General features: G+C 47.3%; 1 protein-coding gene across 1 annotated transcript; it reads left to right on the top strand.

The window, feature by feature from the left end:
* Positions 1-1,644: 1,644 nt before the first annotated feature.
* Positions 1,645-13,414, top strand: LOC132582301 (C-signal-like). The gene is made up of 6 exons (XM_060253838.1): positions 1,645-1,797; positions 3,257-3,308; positions 6,566-6,753; positions 8,504-8,662; positions 11,025-11,129; positions 13,238-13,414. Exons 1-6 carry the CDS (start codon positions 1,645-1,647, stop codon positions 13,349-13,351), a joined length of 771 nt encoding a protein of 256 aa, XP_060109821.1. The 3' UTR covers positions 13,352-13,414.
* The last annotated feature ends 1,576 nt before the right edge of the window (positions 13,415-14,990 follow it).

Raw genomic sequence — 14,990 nt, forward strand, 5'->3', positions numbered from 1 at the left:
CCACCCCTGGTCCAGGCTAGGGTGGATGGCTGATGGGTTGAAAGGGAGTTTAGCTAGGCTTTCTTTAGGTCAGGTTTCACCCACGTGGCACTGTGGAACCTGCTAACACCGTTTTTGGTGCCCACCAAGTGCTTTTAGAACGTGGGTGGGGTTAGGTGAGGCGTTTGCTCAACAGGGCTTCTGTGGCAGATCCCCCCCCCCCGCCAAAAAAGTAGCTTCTGGAACAACTGCCCCCATAGTATCAGGATCCTCTCACTACATGACTGAAGGTCAGCTGGGTGTCAGACAAACCATGTTTCTAGACCAGGGGTGGCCAAATTGTGGCTCAGGAGCCACACGTGGCTCTTTCATGCACATGGTGTGGCTCTTGAAGTTCCCACAGCACTTGTTGGCCAGAGGCTTGGAGAATGCATTTAAAGTTGCTTTCTTTCCACCTCTCCCTCCCATCTATTTTCTTCCCTCCCTCCTGTCTTACAGCTCTCAAACATCTAACATTCATGTCTTGCGGCTCTCAAACATCTGACATTTGTTGTGTGTGGCTCTTACATTAAGTAAGTTTGGCCACCCTGTTCTAGACAATCTGCTCCTTTAAAAGGCACCCTGAAAAGCAAAGCTTCTGCCTGAAATGTTGCAGAGTTAACAATTAGAGTTATGCATTACCTCACTCCTTGATGCTGTGTGGCTGGCTCCACCTCTCGTGGCAGACATTTTCTACTTACCTCTCTCATCCTGTGTCCAACTCCAACAGTGCCCATATGCTGAAAAACAATTGAGGACCCCAGGTTTAGGTAACAGATAAACCTTGTTTGTTTACTTATTATAGTTATATCCCGCCCTTCCCTAATGGGCTCAGGGTGGCTAACAACAGTTGCAAGTCCAGACACACAAATTTGTTCTGCTTTGGGGGTGGAGACAGGAGCAAGGTTGTGAGAAGCATGATTGAACTCCAAAGGGAGATCTGGCCATCAATTTTCCATTATACCCTAAGGAAATCAGTCTCCATAGGGAATAATGGAGTGCCCAGCAGACATTTTCCTCCCTCCCCCCCCTGCTTTCTGATGACCCTGAAGTGGGGGGAGGGCCTCCAAACCCTGGGGATTGAGAAAGACACTGTTACAAAAACGGTACACTCAAATTATACACTCAGTTGAATTCCACTTATTTATCACTTGTGTTATTTACATTCCACAACTCTATTTAACACAACTCAAACATAAATGATTTATACCACATAAGAAAACAAAGTCTTTAGCATCCACATTAGCACTGCACTTCCTGGTCGCTGTTAGATGAACGCTGACTCAGAAGTAGACACAATTCAAGTTCTTCTTGCAACAGCCCCTTGAGGTTGAATCAGTTGACCAAGCAACTTGCTCAAGGTCACCTGATGAATTCTGTAGGACACGGGGGATATGAATTTGCCGTTTTCCTTCTCATCCTTTGAACCACTTTGGCCACATTCTGCCATTTCAATCTCAGTCATGATACGGCTCTGAGTGTTTTGTCAAAACGATCAGTTCTGCAACTCTTGTGCAACGTAGAGAGGATGTTCATCTCCAGGATCTGGGGGTGGTAGGAGGGGCCTAATTCCCATAAAAGTTTCTTGGGCAAGGAAGGAAATGCAGAAACCCAAAGTCTGAGAAGATGGCAACAACCAGCCTGAATGTCCACAGCGTTCTGGTGACCGGTTCAAACAGGGGACTTGGCCTAAACCTTGTGAAGCGATTTCTGTATTTGCCAACTCCACCCCAGTGGGTCTTTGCTACCAGCCTGAAGACAGATGGAGCAAAGCTCAAGGTAAGAATTGCTAATAGAGCACCGAAGGCCAAGTTACCCCATTAGACCAGCCAAAAATACCCAAGTATATGGTAGAGATAGCTGGTTGGGGAGAGAGTACAGCTTGATGTCTTTCTAAAGTCCCAGGCCTCTGGTCTCTCCAGTTACAAGATCTTGAGGAGCAGGGGGAAGAATTCTGTGTAAGACCTTGGCATACAACTGCCAATCAGAGAAAATGATACAGAGTCAGGTAGACCAGCGGTTCAGCTCAATATGGGAAAGCTCCGTGCCTGCCTCTGAAAGTTCTCATCCCACTAAGTGGTCACTGTTCTGTGACCACAGACATCTTTGTGGTGTCCACCTGAATGTTTTATTTTAAAAGTGTCTAATCCTGCTTTCGACATAGTCAAGGCTATGGTATTCCCAGTAGTAATGTATGGCTGTGAAAGTTGGACCATAAGGAAGGCTGAGTGCAGAAGAATAGATGCTTTTGAGCTGTGGTGCTGGAGAAGACTCTTGAGAGTCCCTTGGACTGCAAGAAGATCAAATCAGTCAGTCCTAAGGGAAATCAACCCTGACTGTTCCCTGGAAGGTCAGATGCTGAAGCTGAAGCTCAAATACTTTGGCCACAAAATTAGAAGGGAGCACTCACTGGAGAAGGCCCCATGGACCAAGTCATAGCAGGCTCTCCTGTCTTCCACCATCCTCCAAAGTGGCTGTTCATGTTAGTTACATCGGTAACGCTGTCCAGCCATCTCATCTTTTGCTGTCCCCTTGTTCTTTTGCCGTCTGTCTTTCCCAGCATCAGACCAAGACCAAATCAACCCAGACTGTTCCCTGGAAGGTCAGATGCTGAAGCTCAGATACTTTGGCCACCAAATGAGAAGGGAGCACTCACTGGAGAAGACCCTGCTACTGGGAAAGACAGAAGGAAAAGGAAGAAGGGGATGACAAAAGATGAGATGGCTGGACAGTGTTACTGATGTAACTAACACGAATTTGAGCAGACTTCAGAGGATGGTGAAAGACAGGAGGGCCTGGCGTGACTTGGTCCACGGAGTCGCAAAGAGTTGGACTCGACTGTGCAACTGAAAAAAATCCTGGTTTTCTCCTTAACCAAGGACCCCGAGTGGCTAACAATAGGGAAAAAAGCCGCAATTACAATATACAAGGTATTTAAATTGGCATGCATCCTACCAGTGCAGGATGCTTTTAGGCGGTTCTGACCCCAGCGGAGGTATGTTCTGCTTTTGCCTGCTTGCTAGTCAGCTTGTGTTTTTCCAGCAGCTGCTCCCATGTTATGAAACAGCCTTCCAGAGGCAATCAGATCTACGTCTCTCTTGCAGTTTCAGACGGTTTGTGAAAGGGAATTCTTCATACGAGGCCTTGGGCTCCTCAAAAATGATTTATTCTTTGTGGGTACTTTAATGAAGCCTTTGGCTTAATTTCCATTTAGGACAACAAATGTTTATTTCTACAGGACTTGAATGAGTTGAAATCCCAGCACCAGAATTTGGTGGTGTTGCAGTTAGGTAAGTGCATTCTTTATGCCGGGGTGGCCAAACTTGCTTAATGTAAGAGCTTCTACAGGGGTGTCGAACTCATTTGCTATGAGGGCCGAATCTGACATAAATGAGACCTTGCTGGGCTGGACCATGTTGGGTTGGGCTGAGCCATGTTGGGCCAGGCCGTGTGTGAATCTATTTAAGATTAGGTGGCAGAGATATAGACTTTATAAAGGACACAAACACAATTTTATATATATATATATATATATATATATATATATATATATATATATATAAAACCTTAAAACATTAGCATTTGTTGTTCTTAAAGGTGCTTTCTTTGTATTTCTCCCATGGGATGCAGGGAACCGGGCAAAGGAAGCTCTGGCTCTTTCCCTCCTTCTCCAGGGGAGGGGTGGGGGGGAAGCATCAGGCAATAGAAGAAGGAAGAGAGGCTTGTCTCAGTAGCTCCATTGTGCGATTGAGACAGCCTGGAAAAACAAGCTCTGCCTCCCCCCACTTCCTCTCCAAGGGAGGAGCCTCAGCCAAAGGAGGAAATAGAAGATTTGCTCTGTAGCTCCTGTGCAATTTAGCAAGCCTTGCAAAGTAAGCTGAGATACAGAAGCAAGAGATAGGGAGAAGGAAGCAAATGACAGCCAGTTGCTTGGGGGCCTGATAGGAGCTCTCCGAGGGCCTCGTTTGGCCCCCGAAGTGCATGTTTTATACACCTGACATAAAATATAAATGTTAGATGTTTGAGAGCTGTACAACATGAACATCGGATGGATGGATGGATGGAAGGAAGGAAGGAAGGAAGGAAGGAAGGAAGGAAGGAAGGAAAGAAGGAAAAAAGATGGATGGAGAGAGAGGTGAAGATAAAGCAACTTTAACTTTAAATGCATTCTCCAAGCTGCCAGTTGGCTTGGCAGCTCTCCAGGGTCTCAAGCAGAGAGGTCTTTCATATCACTGACTACCTGATCCTTTTAACTCAGGGGTGGCCAAACTGCAGCTCAGAAGCCACATGTGGCTCTTTTACACACATTGTGTGGCTCTCGAAGCCCCCACTGCCCCATCAGCCAACTGGGAGAAGGCATTTGTCTCTTTAAATCACTACTCCAAGTCAAGCCAGCTGGCAGCTTGGAGAATGCATTTGAAGTTAGTTGCTTTCTTTCCACCTCTTCCTCCCTACCTCTCCCCTCCCATCTATTTGCTTTCCTCCCTCCCGGTTCTCAAACATCTGACGTTCATTTCATTTGGCTCTCAAACATCTGACATTTATTCTATGTGGCTCTTAGATTAAGCAGGTTTGGCCACCCCTGTTTTAATTGAAGATAGCGGGGATTGAACCAGTGATCTTCTGCATGCCAAGTAGATGCTCTGCCTGTGAGCTTCATGCCCAATTCACTCTAAGTGCAGATTTAATAGCGGTTCTTGGAAGCCTATGTGCTGCCTTTGCAAAGAAACATTCCACGAAGACCCAGAAAAGCCTCAGGACATGAGGCTTGACATGGAATTCTTTATTTGACCTGTTATTTTGGGTCCTTCAAAGTATAAAGTGGTCTGGAGTTGCAAAGGCCTCCTATAGAGTGGTTGGTGGCTAAATGATTTTATCTTTACAGATCTCAAAACCCACAATTCCCTTCGGCCGCCATTGTCTGCTGTTGCACACAACAGAGCCCACACCCCAGGGCAGATGTGCTTCCCATTTCCATTTGAGATGTGGAAGGTGTCAGCCCATTTCGTGGAACTGATGAGCCAAGGTTGTAAACAGGTTCACCAGGAAGGAAAGTCCTCTTTCCTCAAAACATTGGCAAATTTCCTGTTACCGAATTTCCTGAACAGCCTCTGTGTAGCCAGTTTTAAATAGGCTTTACTCCATTACTTAAGATATTTCTCAGCCGCCTTTTAATGATTACAATGGTAAAGGTAAAGGAAGTCCCCTATGCAAGTACCGAGTCATTACTAACTCATGGGGTGACTGACATCATATCACAATGTTTTCTTGGCAGACTTTTTACAGGGTAGTTTGCCATTGCCTTCCCCAGCCATCTACACAATAGTATTTAAGGCATAAACTAAGAAGCAATGAATTAAAAACAATATTAAAAATGCATAATACCAGACTAGACTCTGGGAGACCAAGGTTCGAATCCTTATTTTGCTATGGGTTCAAACTTCGGGCCAATCATTCTCTCCTTCTCTCTCACCTACTTCACAGAGTTGTTGTGAGGATAAAAGGCATGAGAGAACCATGGATCCTACTATAAGCTATTTGTAAAGAAGGATGGGATACAAGTGTACTTCAAATAAGACAGTCAACAAATCAAAGCATACATCATCTAAGGCAGTCGCCAGCCTTAAAACAGTTAGAAATAGCAGTAAAAACAGTATCAATTTCAAGCTAATAAATAAAGATAGCCAAGTGTGGATACAACAGCAGACCAACAATAAATAGTTAGACTGGCAGCACAGATTTTTAGGTAAATAAAAATATGAAAAGCTCTCTGTAACAGAACAGTTTTCCTTTATTCCAAGAAGACCACAGAGTTGAGGAAGTACAACAAACCTCCAGTGTCAGGGAGTACCACAGGCTGGGGTGTAGGGGTAGGGTTGCCAACCCCCAGGTAGGGGCAGGCTGGGGATCCCCCAGTTTGGAGGTCCTCCCCCCGCTTCAGGGTCATCAGAAAGCGGGGGGAAGGGAGGGAAATGTCTGCTGGGAACTCTGTTGTTCTGTATGGAGTCTAATTCCCATAGGAAATAATGGAGAATTGATCCGCAGGTATCTGGGGCTCTGGGGGGGCTATTTTTGAGGTAGATGCACCAATTTTTCAGTATAGCATCCAGTGCTTCTCCCCAAAATATCCCCCAAGTTTCAAAAAGATTGGACCAAGGGATATAATTCTATGAGCCCCAAAAGAAGTTGCCCTTATCCTTCATTATTTCCTATGGAAGGAAGGCATTTGAAAAGGTGTGCTGCCCCTTTAAATGTGATGGCCAGAACTCTCTTGGAGTTCAATTGTGCTTGTCACACCCTTGCTCCTGGCTCCGCCTCTAATGTCTCCTGGCTCCACCCCAATGTCTCCTGGCTCCACCCCCAAAGTCCCCAGATATTTCTTGAATTGGACTTGGCAACCCTAGGCCACAACATGTATCCATGGTGACTGGCAATTTCTGTTAGTGCCACAGTGCAAAGGAAGGCATTGGTGCCCTTGGGCCTCTTTTGACTTTTAGTTACCTCCCGCCTAGTTCTGAAAGTGTTTGCAAACCATGTTCTTCTATAGACGTCACAAATCCTGAGAGTATCAACAAAGCTGCTGAGCAGGTGCGAGAGCATGTCAGAGAAAGTGGGTTGACCCTGCTGGTGAACAACGCTGCCCTTCGAAGGAAAGGCGACCTGGAGACCGTGACGGCTGAGCAGATGGCAGCGAAATATGCTGTCAACACTATCGGGCCTCATCAAGTCAGCCAGGTAAGCCCTTACTTCTAGTGGACTGGGAAACCCTGTGATTTCCCTGGTAGATCATAGCAGATGGATAGAAAATAAGCTTTGTTCACTTGGGTGAGAATCAGCAGGTGAATATCTTGTAGCGAAGGCCAAGTTGCATAGCTAAATGGGCATATTGAATGTGGTCTGGCGATCCTTGGTGAAGCTAAGCAAGTCCAATTGGTGCCTGGATAGGAAACCACTTTGGAATCGTGCTGTCCAGACTGCCCAGTTCCACACAAAGAAAATGGATAAATGAAAATCATACCCGTACAGCAAGCTCCATTTGTGTGTTTCGAAGTCACTCCCCTTGCAATTTCAAGTTCTGCCACCAGAGGGGGTGCACACACTTCACATTTAAGAGGCTCAAGAAGAGTCAAGGAGCCTGACAGGGTTTTGAAAGCCCACCTCAGTACTGGCCTTCTGCTCTAGTTCACAAGGGGGACTCCATTCAGAGAAGGAGACAGGGCAGAGGGCTACAGAACTCTCATTGCCAGGGCTGGCCCTAGACTCTCTGGCTTCCTAGGCAAGGCTAACCTCTGGCACTAGAGTTGCCAATCCCCAGGTGGGGGCAGGGGATCCCCTGGTTTGGAGACCCTCCCTCTGCTTCAGGATTATTAGAAAGGGGAGGGGAGAGGGAAATGTCTGCTGGGCACTCCATTATTCCCTAACGAGACCGATTCCCATAGGGTGTAATGGAGAATTGATCCACGGGTATCTGGGACTCTGAGGGGGGCTATTTTCTGAGATAGAGGCACCATATTTTCAGCATAGCATCCAGTGCCTCTCTCCAAAATACCCTCCAAGTTAAAAAAGATTGGACCAGAGGATCCAATTCTATGACCCCCAAAAGAAGGTGCCCCTATCCTTCATCATTTCCAATGGAGGGAAGGCATTTAAAAGGTGTGCAGTCCCTTTAAATGTGATGGCCAGAACTCCCTTTGGAGTTCAATCATGCTTGTCACAGCCTTGCTCCTGGCTCCACCCCAATGTCTCCTGGCTCCACCCCAAAGTCCCCTGATATTTCTTGAATTGGACTTGACAACCCTATCTGGCACCCCACCCCCCTGCACTGACAGCATCATCGAATCACATGGGGGATGGCCAGTTCTGCACCCCCAGAAGGCCAGCACCCTAGGCAATTGCCTAGTTTGCCTAGTGGCAGGGCCGGCCCTGCTCATTGCAGTAGCCCTCAAGAGCCAGCCCTCAAGAGCCAGCAGCCCTCAGTGTACAGTGTGGATGGCCTGGACTAGGATCTGGGAGACCCAGGTTCAAATCTCCGCTCCGCTGTGGAAGTTTGCTAAGTCACACACACTCATTTTACCTACCTTGCAGGTTTGTTGTTAGGACAAAACAAAGGAGGGGAGCTGATGCAACCCACTTTGAGTCCCTATTGGGGAGGAAAGTGCAGTATAAATTTGAAACCCAGTGAGATAGAATGCTTAGAGTGTGGGGCTAGGGTTCCAACCTGAAATGTGAAATCGGATTTAAAGTTTTCTGGTGTGCCAACAAGGACAGAGCTATAGTCCTGCTTAGTTGAGCTGGACTTCATGAACCCAAGAAAGCCAGAGAGAATCTTTAGAGGAGGAGTTGTACGGTTCAGCCCTCAGTGGCTATAACTAGGACCACCTCACCTTCATCCCTCTGGCCTCTTCTTCATGGACATCCTCACCCTGCCCCTCTGCATTCTTCTGGCTAGCAAGGGCTACTGTCTGTCCTCTCCCTCTCTCCCCAGGCATTCTTGCCCCTGCTGAAGACGGCAGCTCAGAGGAGCCCTCTGCAAGGACTGAGCTGCAGCAAGGCAGCCGTGGTCAACATCTCCAGCGCTGGAGGCTCCATAGAAGTCATGCTTCTCTGGGAAAAGAGCCAGCGGGTTGGCTACCGGTGCAGTAAGGTACCTATTGTGAAATCAGCACAAGAGCCCTAACGGCAGCAAGGGTGGAGTCCCTCAACCTTGAATTGTTTCTATAATGGCCTTTCCGCCTTAACTTTTGTTTGCAATATACCTTGCTACTTTTTACTACTTATTTGTGAGAATGTCACATGCCTTGTGGTTGCGGCTTCTGTGGCAGGCAAGGCAGGGCTGGATTAAACCCTGTGGAGGCCCCTAGGCAGTTGAAATCTTGGGGGGGCCCCTTGCAAATTATCCCCACCACCAGCACCCATGGCCCCTGCTGCAGCCTGCAGGCACCTTCTTAAAAGCCCCTTTTATTAAGCAGCAGGGGAGAGGCAAAGAGAGGCAAACTTGGTGACGACTCCAGCAGCAGCCGCACCAGGCAAGTCAGGAAAAAGAGCAGCTCAGGCTGGGAGGGCTGCAAGGGGGAAAACTGGGGGGGGGGGAGCCAGTCCGGGGCCCCTAAAGGCGTGGGGGCTCATAGGCCAGTGCCCACTTGGCCTAATTGTTAACCCAGCCCTGAGTCAAGGCATGTTTCTGGGCAGCAGGGTGAGGAAAGGCTTGGCCAGTCTTTGCCAGCATTACCACCAGGGATGTAAAGACAGCAGTGCAGTCTCTGCACAATGAATGAGCTCGTAAGCGCCTGCCCCACAGCCAAATGTAAAGCTGAGATATATGTTAGCAAAATGGTTGAACCGCAGAGGATGTCAGGAAGAGCTGCCGCTCACGTTGCCACTGATGTGCATCGCCAGTGACATCAGAGAGGATCGCAGAATGCCAATGCAAACAAACCACATGGCGCATGACGGTCACAAACACAAAGGCAGAATAATTGAATTGCCCTGCCTATAAAGTATTGCAAGGTTTAAGTTCTTGCTCTGGGAAAGTTTAGATGGAGATGAGACAAGGATGTATTCTTCCCTTGTTCATTCCTGTTGCGCCATCTCCCTCTTTTCTTGTGGTAAGTTGACCTGGTCACAGATTTTAGGTTTCACAGTTCTTGAGATTTTGTAGTCTGAAAAGTGCTACTGGTTTTATTTACTTACAAAATTTGTACCCTGTCTTTCTGCCCTTATAATGGCCACCAAAGCAGCTAACAATTTAAAACATACAGGATAAAACCACACTTTAAAACCAACCCCCCCAGCATATATGATTAAAATAATGTTTTTAAAAGAGTTAAAAAATACATACAAAATATTTTTAAAAAGCAATCCAAACATTTGTTTAGGAAGGAGCAATCGCTGAAGGAATGTCAAGTGAAACAAACAAGTCTTCACCCGCTGGCAGGAGATGGCAATAGATAGGGATGCCAGCCTCCAGGTAGGACCTGGAGATCAACTGGGATTATAGCTCATCTCCAGACTACAGAGCTCAGTTCCCCTGCAGAAAACAGCTGCTTTGGAGGGTAGACTCTATGGCAGAGTCTACTTGCTTAATGTTAGAGCTATATAGAGTATATGTCAGATGCTTGAGAGTCGGAAGGAAGGAAGGAAAGAAGGAAGGCAAATAAATGGGGGAGGGAGAAGTGGAAAGAAAGCAACTTTAAATGCATTCTCTAAGCTGCCAGCTAGCTCGGCTTGGAGAAATGATTTAAAGAGAGAAATGCCTTATCCAAGCTGGCCAACGGGGCAGTGGAGGCTTTGAAAGCTACACAATATGTGTCAAAGAGCCACATGCAGCTTCCGAACATTCCTTCCTTCCTTCCTTTCTCTTGTGGCTCCCAAGCATCTGACGCTCGTGTCTTGCGGCTCTCAAACACCCAACATTTATTCTACATGGCTCTTACATTAAGCAAGTTTAGCCACCCCTGTTCTAGTTTTTGGCTGTAACTGACTAGCACAGTCTGCCCTGTGGAATCCCTGAGAAGATGTTAAAAAAGTAAAGATAGTCCCCTGTGCAAGCACCAGTCGTTTCTGACTCTGGGGTGACGTTGCTTTCACAATGTTTTCATGGCAGACCTTTTACGGGGTGGTTTGCCACTGCCTTCCCCAGTCATCTACACTTTCCTCCCAGCAAGCTGGGTACTCATTTTACTGACCTCAGAAGGAGGGAAGGCTGAGTCAACCTTGAGCTGGCTACCTGAACCCAGCTTCCGCCAGGATCATTAGCTGAGCTTTAATTCTCCTTAGTGGTTAATTGCTGGTCCTTGTTTCCTGTTGGATCCTGTGTCAAGGACTGTTTTTTAGCTCTGTCCCCAGCTTCTAAAGGTGTTCCATGCCCCCTCTTTCATTTAAGGCTCCACAGCATAGTAAGATAGCATCACTTTTCTGGAAGTGATTTATTTGAAGCGTTCCCTCCCACGCCTTTTCCCTGAGTGCATTCTCTGTTCATGGGGTGTGTGTGCATTTTCCCGCTGTAGGCTGCTTTGAACATGCTCACCAAATGTCAGTCATTGGTGTACAAAGATTATGGGATCCTGTGCGTTTGCATCCATCCTGGCTGGGTGAAAACTGGAACGTCAGAGGTAACCGCTTTAACCGTTGAATGATTACTTATTTTAATGTACGTTTGATCCTGCCCTTTCTACATGGAGCTCGGTATGTGGTTCTCCCCTCCATTTTATCCTCACAGCAACCAGGGCAGGGGGTGTAGGTTAGGCTAAGAGAAAATGACTGACCCAACCACTAAGTTTCAGGGCCAGAGGTGATCTGAACTTTGGTCTCCTTGATCCGAAGCTTACACTGTCGATCCTTACACCATGCTAGTTTAAGAAAGGTGGGGGGGACATGGGGACATGTGCTTAGAAAAACCAACGTTGGGCCCCCTAAAAGAATCCGGGCATTTCAGTCTTCTGTTGCTTTATACAGATGAGAAAGGAGAAACAGAGCCCTGACCTGGATAGCCCAGGCAAGACCAGTCTCATCAGATCTCGGAAGCTAAGCAGGGCTGACTCTGGCAAGTACTTGGAATGGAGACCTCCTTGGAATACGAGCAGTCGGGAGGACAGGGGCAGGCTTTATTCAGCCACCTCTCTGAATATCCTCCAGGCAGCCTCCAGTAGGAGTCAGTCACTAGCGGTCGCCATGAATTCCAGGTGTGCACACACACTCACACATGTGCCCAAAAGTCCACCCCAAGAAAAGAGAAAGGAGGAACGGTGATCTCAGGGATGCAAACCGAGCAATGCAAGGCTAGATCTGCATTCTTCATTGGGGATGCCAAAATGTCCCCTGATGGAATCTCTGCTAGCTTCAGTTGCAGGTGAAATTGGTAGATAAGTGGCAGCTGCAGAACACACACTGTTTGCACATCACGGGGCCCAAGTTCAATCCCTTTGCATCTCAAAGACATTAGAAATTCACAGGCAGGACTTTTTTTTGTAGCAAAAGCCCAGCAGGAATTAATTTGCATATTAGCAGGACTTTTTTTTTGAGCAGGAACACAGTTCCGGCTGGTTTGGTGCCAGGAGGTGTTGCCTAATATGTAAATGAGTTCCTGACATCACCACTGTTTCACACAAGACTCTTTGGTAGAAAAAGCCCAGCAGGAACTCATTCCACCTTAGGCCACACCCCTGACACCGAGCAGTCGTAACTATTCCTGTGCATTCTTGCTCAAAAAAAAAGCCCTGCTCACAGGAGATGCCCAAGGTGCTTAAGGATCCACTTGTGGGTGCTTCTGATAATATTCCAAATTGTTCGCAACATCAGGTTGGCCTTTGCTTGAGCAAAGCTGCTTCCCATCAGTATGAAGACTTGGCTGGCTCTGCATCAGGCAACCTCTTCAACAGGGAGCCAAACAACACCATCGAAACACCCAGCCCTTCCAGAGTTGCATAGATATTTGGTACTTTCCCACCAAGGGTTGCCAATCCCCAGGTGGGGGCAGGGGATCCCCCAGTTTGGAGGCCCTCTACCTGCTTTGGGGTCATCAGAAAGTGGGGGAGCAGAGGGAAATGTCTGAGAACTCTATTACCTATGGAGATTTAATCCCATAGAAAATAATGGAAAATTGATCCACGGGTATCTGGGGCTCTGGGGGGGGCTGTTTTATGAGGTAGAGGCACCATATTTTCAGCATAGCATCCAGTGCCTCTCCCCAAAATACTCCCCAAGTTTCAAAAAGATTGGACTGGGGGTCCAATTCTATGAGCCCCAAAAGAAGGTGCCCCTATCCTTATTTCCTATGGAAGGAAGACATTTTAAAAAGTGTGCAGTCCCTTTAAATGTGATGGCCAGAACTCCCTTTGGAGTTCAGTTATGCTTGTCACATCCTTGCTCCTGGCTCCACCACAAACGTCTCCTGGCTCCACCCCCGAAGTCCCCAGATATTTCTTGAATTGGACTTGGCAACCCTATTCCCACCCCACCCTTCAAGGAGCTCAGGGCAGCATGCGCAGCTCTCCCAGCCTCCCTTTTATCCTCACAACCACCCTGTGAGGTAAGGGTGGGTTTAAAGAGGGCGACTGGTCCAAGCTTATCCAGTAACTTTTATAGCAAGTGGGGATTTGAGCCTTGGTCCCCTGGTCTGAAGCCAGCATTCTAGTCACTGCACCACACTGTGGTACTATATAGGGCCTGAACTGGCAGGAGTAGTTTTTCACTCACAGCTTTTTCCCACCTTTTGCTGCAGGCAGACCTGACTGAGGAAGAGAGTACCCAAGGAATCGTTCACGTGCTGGCCACACTTTCCGAGAAGGATAATGGGACCTTTGTGGACTGGGAAGGATGCAAAGTTCCTTGGTGATTTCTCTCACAACATCAACGGGCTTACGACAGAATCCCCAATAAACCACCTGAGCTGTGCCTGTGAGATCAAGTGTCTTTGGCGTTTTCATTCCCCCCCTTCCCAATAAAATATACTTAACACAAGAATCTGGGCAGGGGCAGGGAGGGAGAAAGAAACATGAGAACCAGTTGGTCATTCCCTAGTTGACATGACTTCTGCTAAACACAGCCACAGGCCTGCAACTTTCCCTTACAGGCTTGTCGATCAGGTGGGTATGATCCTCAGGCTGTCTTCAGATCAGGGTTCCCTAATGGGCTGCTCACAGGCACTGTGGTAACCACCAATACTTTCCCTGATCTCTGCCAGGTGTTTTTTAGAAAAAACAAAAGCAAAAAGAAGACTGCAGATTTATACCCTGTCCTTCTCTCTGAATCAGAGACTCAGAGCGGCTTACAATCTCCTATATCTTCTCCCCTCACAACAGACACCCTGTAAGGTGGGTGGGGCTGAGTGGGCTCTCATAGCAGCTGCCCTTTCAAGGACAACTCCTGTGATAGCTATGGCTGACCCAGCAGCTGTAAGTGGAGGAGTGGGGAATCAAACCCGGTTCTCCCAGATGAGACCGCACACTTAACCACTACACCAAACTGGGTAGACCATCAATGTGAATGCTGTTTCTGATATGTATAATCAATTGATTATTGCATAAATACAGATATACAACACAATAACTGGATTGGTGGTCATAATACCTGACACTAAAGTATCATAATAAAGTCTCTGGCAGTGCAATAAGTGAGAAAGTCCACTATAATAAACTAAAGTACAAGAAGATAAGTGGGGAATTTCTCTTACAATTGGCAGTGTCCAAAAGTCCTCAAGAGCTTCCACTTTGCAGTATATATCTGGATAACAGCAGCCGAAAATGCCCTTCCCAGGTATCTTTCTTGGCATTTCAAAACATTTCTTCTTCAGTAATGGTGGTTTAATGGAACCTGATTTCACAAATATATAAGGCACAGCTCAAAATGACAATGGAATCACTAGGCTCTCTGATTACAATAAAATTACAGGAATTTTAAAGAAAGCAGGCATGGTAGGGTTGCCAGCTCTCCCCTGGCCACCGGTGGGGGATGGGGGGGGATGGTTACCAGATCCAGGTGGAAAAACTCCTGAAGATTTGATGATTGAGCCTGCGGAGGACAGGGACCTCAGTAGGGTACAAAGCCATAGAGTCCACCAAAACATCTATTTTATGCAGGAGAACCAATCTCTGTAGTCTGGAGATGGGCTGTAATTCCGGGAGATCCCCAGGTCCTACCTGGAGACTGACATCCCTAGGGCCTGGCCAGGTGGGGCTTTTGTCCAGCAAGGCTTCTGGTTGGCCACTGGAGATTGAAATGGCTGTGCAGATGTTTGTTTTTTTTTAAATGTTGCTTTAGCATCAATGGCTACTGCAGCACAATGATCGTCATGGTTTGACTAAAGGCATGCAGTGGCAGCCATTTTGTGGCTGTGCCAGCCACACTGTGTCTGATTTCCAAAGGTTGTACCCATGAGCTGGAAAAGGCTGGGGCCCTGCTTCAGACATTACATTAGAAGGGAGAGTGAGTGACTCAAATTGCAGTCGAATGCGCCATCTGACCGCCCTTTGGTA

The sequence above is a fragment of the Heteronotia binoei genome, chromosome 14, assembly GCF_032191835.1.
Source record: "Heteronotia binoei isolate CCM8104 ecotype False Entrance Well chromosome 14, APGP_CSIRO_Hbin_v1, whole genome shotgun sequence".
Classification (NCBI taxonomy): domain Eukaryota; kingdom Metazoa; phylum Chordata; class Lepidosauria; order Squamata; family Gekkonidae; genus Heteronotia; species Heteronotia binoei.

What these genes read in the sequence shown, in the direction of transcription:
- LOC132582301 (XM_060253838.1), top strand. Translation starts at nt 1,645, where the DNA reads ATGGCAACAACCAGCCTGAATGTCCACAGCGTTCTGGTGACCGGTTCA. An exon ending in TTTGGTGGTGTTGCAGTTAG is followed by an intron (nt 3,309 to 6,565) that starts GTAAGTGCATTC and finishes GTTCTTCTATAG; the next exon opens with ACGTCACAAATCCTGAGAGT. An exon ending in TGAAAACTGGAACGTCAGAG is followed by an intron (nt 11,130 to 13,237) that starts GTAACCGCTTTA and finishes CTTTTGCTGCAG; the next exon opens with GCAGACCTGACTGAGGAAGA.